The sequence below is a fragment of the Hemibagrus wyckioides genome, linkage group LG02 (genome assembly GCF_019097595.1).
Source record: "Hemibagrus wyckioides isolate EC202008001 linkage group LG02, SWU_Hwy_1.0, whole genome shotgun sequence".
Classification (NCBI taxonomy): domain Eukaryota; kingdom Metazoa; phylum Chordata; class Actinopteri; order Siluriformes; family Bagridae; genus Hemibagrus; species Hemibagrus wyckioides.
In genome coordinates this window covers 23,709,268-23,717,196 of record NC_080711.1, presented here as the reverse complement: position 1 = coordinate 23,717,196, position 7,929 = coordinate 23,709,268, and the positions used below count along the sequence as shown (strand labels likewise).

The following is a 7,929-nucleotide window of genomic DNA, read 5'->3' as shown; positions in this document are numbered from 1 at the left end:
TCTATGAGCTGCTTATGTGAAACTCAGGGCCAAAAAAAATAAAATAAATAAAATCAACAAGATTAAGACTAAAAGTAAACTTTGGCTTGCAGTAATGACTGGAATCGGACGGAGGAAGTATTCGATGCGTTAGTGGTTCTCTCCTCTCTCCCTGTTGTGTCTCAGTGCCACTCATGGCGGGGCCTCGGGTCCCTCCTGCCCCGCCCTGCTGCTGCTGCTTCCGTGGGTGTCTGGGCCGTTTTAGCCGCCATAAAAACCCCCCCACCAAAAAAACCGACCGAACAACGAAAATCAGAAATCCAGTACTACTGTAGTCACTTACAAAATATCATCACCCCAAGGGACTAAATATTTATCATACATAATTCATTTACAGAAATGATAAAGCCCTAACAATTTGTCATATTTTTTTTCTCTCCTTCTGTTTGTTTTTTGTTTATTGTTGTTGTTGTTTTTTTTTTTTTAATCTAGCAGCTCTCTAGTTCACCACAGAAACCTCTACAGCCAACGATTCTATGTTTTAGAAATTAAAAACCCACAATATTAAAATACACAGCACAAAATATCTTGAGGTATAAGATGAAAAATATCCGTGTTTTTTTTCTTTTCTTTTCTTTACTTTTTTTGTCCTCTCTCTGCTCCGCAAGAGGTGCTGAAAATGATGCACGACTGCGTTGTATTGCAATACCCAGGCCTCGGAAAAGTGTTTCCCTCTGTACCACCCTCGGGAAGAATTCGCGTTGAGTTGAGTAGAGTTGAGTTGAGTTAGGAGGTGTGTGTGTTATATTTCCTTTTTCTTTTTTTTTTCTTTTTAGTATGGAGCGAAACGGCTGTATCCGCCTCGGTATATACTAGCCTGCAGCGAAGAAAGAACGAGACCCACGTCGTCCGCGTGGCTCCTGGTCTTGGCGTCGGTCAGGGGTGCGAAAGCGTTCTGCGAACACAAACCGCCAACGTTCACACGTTTAACACAATCCTCGACGGGCAGGAAGACAGAAAAAGTGTGTCTGATTTCCTGTACCTGCGCGGCCAGACGATCCTCATGCAGCAAGCAACACCAACACACACCGCATGCCGCATGGAAAAGCGCTTAGCTACTTCAAACAAAAAGACCAGCTAAAAAAAGATGAAAGAAAGCCGTGAATGATGTCATGCACTCGGCTCATGCATTACTGTTATTCGTATCGTAACACGATCCATACTGTGCTGTATGAAGTTAAATAAAATTAGCATGGTGATGGAAATCCCGGGACACCGCCGGCTAATTCCGGCTGCGTCCGTGTCGAGCTCGCTCTCTCTCTCTTTCTATTTTTTATTATTTTTTTCCCAGCTCTCGCCGCCGTAGCGCCACTTAGATGATGGATTCAATTATCAAAATGACTAATTATTCCATTAAGCCGAGCGCTCGGCTAGGTGATATTCGCAAAATTAGAAATATAATAACTAACACGCACTACACTGCCAAGAAATTAAGACATTCATCACGTTTACCGCGAGGATTAATGTGGCATTTCGGCTGCCGTTAGCACAAAAGACAAATTCAATTAAGTTTAAGCGAGCCGGTGTCAGCTGTACTAAAATCCATGCAGTGAAGGGGGGGGGGGGAAGGAGGAAGAACAACAAGCACAACAAACAAACAAACACACAAACGGAAAAAGGGCTAGAGAGCGGGAAAGACGATGGGAAAAGACAAAATGGAGGCTCACCATGGCACCAACGCTGTATGTGGCTGCTGGAGCAAGTGCGTGGTTGTAGGGGTCGGCAGCATAAACTCGTCCGTAACTGTGAAGACAAAGAGCACGAGTGTGTCACATGGGTGAGGGGAAAACACACACACACACACATACACACACACACACACACACACACACATGTCCTGAGTCGCACAAATGAACACACCAAGACAGAAAGCAGAGTTTAATCAGACACAAGCCCACATGGTGATGATGTTAAAGTGTTTCACAATCAGATGAAATCACAGGAAGAGGAACCACAAGGCGCTCTGCTGTCATGCCGGAATGCAGAGGAACATCGCTACGTAACAAGCGTACAAAACAAAACCAAACAGAATGACAAGATGCTCTGAAGGAAAAATGAATAAAGAGAAATAAATAAATAAATAAATAAATAAATAAATAAATAAATATCAGCCTGATGGGATTAATGTAGTGAATGCGCTCTGGTGTGCAGCATGTCAGTCCACGCAACACCGTCGTTTGCTCTCGGCTTTAAAAAGGATCGGAAAGTGTGTACGGGATCGAGATTAGCGTCAGAAAAACACTTTTATTTTGTCTTGAGTGGAATGACGATCATTTCCTGTCATAGCATAAAAAAAAACAAACAAAAAAACCCCATCATACACATGCAGCTCCTGCTATCTGGCCCTGATGAAGAGGTGTGTGTGTGTGTGTGTGTGTGTGTGTGTGTGGGTGCGTGTGAATCATCCTGGGGCTCGCCTCGCGAAATAAGCCACATTTATCTGGCCTCGTTAAAGACGCCTGGACCAGACAGAACCAATCAGGAGGCAGGGCACGACCGGGGCAAATGGAGTCATTTGCATATTCGCATATTCGATTAAGATTAAGAAGTTAATCCAAATGACTGCGGACATCGTTATTCGTTTTATTCGCGCTGTTCATTTTTCGCCGCCCTGTCGAGCGATTTATTCGACCCTGTTTACAGGAGATGGATTTAATGAATATGACCCCGAGAGCGAGGGCCAGGAGGTCACACACCGCACACTCCCAAGACTGAAGAGCAAACTCTTAGGATGCCATGTCTGCTAATTTAACCCCACTTTCCTCATAGGAAGGTCGATGAGCTGAGATTTGATGTTTTTTTTTGTTTTTTTGGAGAATATCTGAGAGTCTTGAAATGAAAAACAGAACTAATTTCTGAATCTCAGAGCTTTCTATTCATCGTTATGTCACTGTTGAATTCTTCTTTAAAGTCTTAGTCTTTATTCTGAATAAAAAATGTAAAAAAATGAAGAATGAAACACCTGCTGTTATCGGAAAATAATCAAGTCGACGTTGATGAGTTACTCTCGACACCTCAACTTTACGTTTTATTCCTCAATTACAACTGTAAGAGCTGACTTTTTATCTCTTTATAGTTACATTCCCCGTCGTTCCCTCAGCGTGTCGTGTTAGCAATGAAACAAAAACATCTGTCCTGATGTCACAAAACACGACGCTGACACTGGAGACTCCTTCCACGAAACGTTGAATCAACGTCTTACAGCAAATTAGCTTCAGTAGGCCGTTGCTATAGAAGCGATAACGGATTATTATTATAACGGACCAATCAGAATCCAGAATTCAACAGTGCTTTGGTGTATGGTGCAGTCTATAAGAGAGAGCAGTTTTATTTCTTAGTTTTTATGTTTATTATGAAAGTAAACGATGAAATCTCCACACAGGAATTAAGCAAGATCTTTATCTGTTTAGTTTCTGGGCCTTTGTTAACGTTATGTTAAAGGTGAAACAGAACGCTCAGAGGAACCAGACGCTCAGAGGAAAGCCGTAGCGACTGTTTCGTTTCTTTCAAAACAAACCGATGAAGTTTTCTTTAAAATATTCACAGCCATCTGCAATCCACAGAGAAGCAGAAGCTCCACAGATCCGGCACGGGGGTAAAAGGGCAGTTCCGGGGTTTGGAGCTAGTCACTAAGATGGACGCTTAAACGCTGAGCCGTTATGGAAAGCACTTTAGCTCACACAGGGCTCGTATAATTTTCCTGCATTTGGCTCATGCAGCTACTCGCTCATCCAAATTAGAGAGTCCAATTTCAGAAAATGGCTGACGTCTTCAGAAATCCAGGTCCTGTTAGCATATTAATTTCCCCTTGGTTAACAGGAAAGCGGTTGTTAAAGGAAAAGGAAAAAAAAAAAGGAAAAGTAATCAATATGTGGATGGATGGACAGGTCAGTTTCCCTTCCGACGCGAAGCCTCGGAAAAAAACAAGCCAAAACACACACACACACACACACACACACACACACGGACGTCTAGCCTCCTACAGCCAAGTGTGCAAGACGGAACAAACCAAGCCAGCGAGCTTTAACACGACAAACACCACCACCACACACACACACACAAGATGGAGATGCTGTGACAGGAAGAAAAATCAATCACATGAAAGGAAGGAAAGAGAAAAAACCCCAACACACACATACACACACACACACACACGCGTGTTCATTTCACTCCTCAGAGGGACGCATGCACTGTTGTAAAGCAGTGCCAATTGCAAAAGGATGAGCAAAACGAAACCAAAAACAAACCAAAACAAAAAACGGGGGTTGCAATGCCTGCCGGTTGTCCTCATGCAAAATGAGGTGCAAAAAGAGTGAGAGTGTTTCACTCCGTAAAATGAGCATTCAGTAAGAAAAAGAATAAAATAAACATAAAGGAGAAAAAAAAAAAGAAAGTCAAATCTACTAATTGAGGGGCGGAAACAAGAGAGAGGCGAGCAATAAAAGCACTCACTGTCGAGGTGCATAAAAAAAGGATATGCCCGCTCCCTCGTGGGTGCATCGAGAAAGTGAGGGTGAGCTGTTATTCATTTTCATATTTTATTTATTTTACCTGAAGAGGTGTTACAAGAAATTTCATCTGCCGCAACGAGGACGAAATGATTTCTGCAAGAGAAGATAAAATTCACAATGCCGCTTGCTGACTGGCTGTATGGGCGGTAAAAAGGAAGGAGAAAAAAAAAAGAAGAAGAAGAAGAAGAAGAAGAAAATAAAAGGAGAAAAGGGGAGGTGGAGGTGGAGGTGGAGGTGGAGGCGGAGTGTGATTTATGGCAAATGGGTTTCAGTTCACACAGAAATAAGAGCAGAGCTCATGGCGCAGCTCACACTCCACATAAAGCATGTAGCATGCTAGGAAGGCGGGGGTGTGAGGGAGGGTGGGGCGGGGAGGGGCGTGGGGTATTGTGGGGTGGTTTAGGGGCGGGGGAAATATATAACACAGCAGCAGCAGCAGCAGGGTCCGAGTGCATGAGACGTGATTTAATTGCTGAAGATTGGTCAGTAAAGTCGAACGGGGATCGAAAAGGAATAATGCAATTATCATTCAGCAACAACGTGTTACACCAAACCATTACATTCATCCAGAAATCATCTCAGTGAAGGACCCTGCTCTGTGTGTGTGTGTGTGTGTGTGTGTGTGTGTGTGTAAACATATATGAAATTAATCTACAGACAGATGAGATGAAATCAGAAGTGAGGCACAGCGCAGCACACATGACTAAACTTGATCCACACGTCCGACTTGATAAAGAGATGCACACTGCGCTCTGCGGTTTTCAGCTCTCTTGGGCGCCTGCTCGTTAAACCACGCCCCTTTTCTAGAGGGAACGTGTGGGCCGGCGCATGGCCTTCGGTCTACTCTCGAGCGTGGTCAAGGCCCCTGAAACCACTGCAGGCATAGTGGTGGAGTACATCAGAGTGCTACCTGAGTCCAAAGCGTTAGAATGAAAATCAGAGAAAATAAATAAATAAATAAATAAATAGAAATCTGAGACATGCATGGGAATTTTGTACGGCACAAATAAACAGAGCAGCAAAGGTAACACTTTATATTAAGGTTTGTTCGCTAGAAAAGACGAACTTCAGCATCGTCAGTCATATTAACGTGTTTTAATTGATTTCATTTTTAAATATTCATGAAATGACTCGGATCGACTGATTCGTCCAAAAGAACTGAATTTGACCGTTCACACCTGAGACCAGAATTCTGGAACTGATTAGCTTAAAAGAAAACAAACAAAATATTCGCTGATGTTTGTTCACACACCGAACAAACTGTAGTCAATTCAATCAATTTGAACAAACTTTGTTATTTATGTAGGTCGAGTTTATAAATGCTGAAGTTTATCACTCCCTTGCTGATGGAGTTAATAATAATCAGATAAGGAAACCTTAATGTAAAGCATCACCTAAACAAAAACAAAAACAAAAGCAAACCCATGAAACAGCACAGAATAACATTATGCGTCAGCGTACTGTACGACCAATCGCACTTATTCACCACAGAAATACTGAATGATAACGATCACGATGTAGAAGACAATGGAAGAGGTGATGGACTCCAGATCGTAACCCGGGGTGGAACATGAACAATTCACAGGAGCAGAACCAAACAAGCCACAAGTATAGCAGATCGATCGGAATATTTCTGTACAACGTCATTTCAAAGACAAGAGGAATAAATAAAAACATTTAGCAATCACTTCACCAGCAGGTTAGATATTATCACAGAAATCTTAAAATGATTGACATTTTGGACTATACCATTTCTTTGAATTCCCAGCTGATTTTTAATTGATTAATTAATGTTTTTAAATATATGACCCTGATTTCAAAAATAGTTCAAATGTGACATCATTTCTACCTGTATAGCAGAACATCAACTCAAAAAATCATTATTTCCGATTATTTTATCATTTTGTAATATATAATGTGATATTACAGGTCAACTGAGGCAGGAGGGTAAAGGTAGTGTCTAAGACAGGAATTTAATTGGAGCATTTAAGGCAGGAGGGTAAAGTCAGAATCTAAGGCGGAAGCGTAAAGTCAGTGTGTAAGGGAAAACTGCATAGTCAGCATCTAAGGCAGGAGCGTAAAGTCAGCGGAGTGTAAAGTCAGGGTCTAAGGCAGGATTGTAAAGTCAGCAGTAGCGTAAAGTCAGCATCAAAGGCAGAAGTGTAAAGTCAGCATCTACTGTAAGGTAGAAGCATAAAGTCAGAGTCGAAGGCAGAAGCTTAAAGCCAGCGTCTAAGGCAGGAGTGTAAAGTCAGCATCTAAGGCAGGATTGTAAAGTCAGAGTCGAAGGCAGGAGCATAAAGTCAGTGTGTAGAGGAAATTGTCAGCATCTAAGGCAGTCAGCATCTAAGGCAGGAGTGTAAAGTCAGCATCTAAGGCAGGAGTGTAAAGTCAGCATCTAAGGCAGGAGTGTAAAGTCAGCGTCTAAGGTAGGAGTGTAAAGTCAGCGTCTAAGGTAGGAGTGTAAAGTCAGCGTCTAAGGCAGGAGTGTAAAGTCAGCATTTAGAAATGAATATAAAATTAGTATGTAGGGAAGAAATGTATATTCAGTGTCTCAGGGAAGAGAGTCGAGGCAGTGTAGAGGCAGTGTCTGGGGAGTCAGACTGTGATCTAGCAGTTAGCATGCTACATAAACAAACAGAGTGAATGTGACCCGCATCATTCGCTGCATTAGCCAGCCTGCATGACTCAGTGCGCAGGTGTGACAAACGACGCATCATGACCTCCATCTCACGTCTAATTAGGGACAGCGGCTTGGCAGCCATCTTGCATGGCCCCTTTTTAATTGCTGCTCGCAGCTATATTTAATAACTTAATGAATCATTCATTCGCTGTGAGTGTTTGGATAGAATCGGCCCTCTTAATCACATTAGCTGACTTGTTTTGAACGTGCGCGCAGATTCGACGTGACTCTATTGACCCGCGGGAAAATAAAGCAGCTTGTTGCGGGTCTGCGGTCGAGCAAACGAACCGAGCGGCAACTTTTGTTTCACGTTACAGAAGCGTGATGAAAACATGACCTGAAGAACACGAGCGTTACCTGGAGACCTCGTTACACATGACTGAACAACAGCATGATGGTTTTTTTTGAGCCACAAATCTAAAAAAAATCTACCAGAAACCAAGAATTTCCCTTTTCCTCACTGTCATCTATTTCTGTGTGCTTAATGAGAAGCCTCAGGAATGTAAAGGAGCATAAAAGGTTAATAGTAATTAAGTAATTATTTAGTAATTAGCATCAAACAGCTAATCCGAGTTTCTCAGTCGAGCAAGGTCACGCACAACGAGCTGTTCCGTATCCCCGCGGCCTGGTCGTCGTGAACTACCCCCGGTCAGTGCTCGCGGCGTGCAGAAGCACAGCTGGTGTGTGTGGTGTGTT

General features: G+C 42.8%; 1 protein-coding gene across 9 annotated transcripts in view; it reads right to left on the bottom strand.

Annotated features, from left to right (window-relative positions):
- Window positions 1-405: 405 nt before the first annotated feature.
- rbfox1 (RNA binding fox-1 homolog 1) overlaps window positions 406-7,929 on the bottom strand; it is a 168,592-nt gene continuing 161,068 nt past the window's right edge. For 7 of the 9 annotated variants that reach the window (XM_058414187.1, XM_058414195.1, XM_058414160.1 and 4 more), the window contains 2 exons: window positions 1,707-1,782; window positions 406-934 (listed from right to left, as the gene is read on the bottom strand). In XM_058414187.1, the coding sequence (XP_058270170.1) occupies window positions 812-934; window positions 1,707-1,782 (199 nt within the window). In that variant the 3' untranslated portion in view covers window positions 406-811. Of the gene's footprint in view, window positions 935-1,706; window positions 1,783-4,491; window positions 4,527-4,590; window positions 4,644-7,929 lie in introns of all 9 variants that reach the window. The other 2 variants (XM_058414170.1, XM_058414203.1) reach the window with 2 other exon arrangements.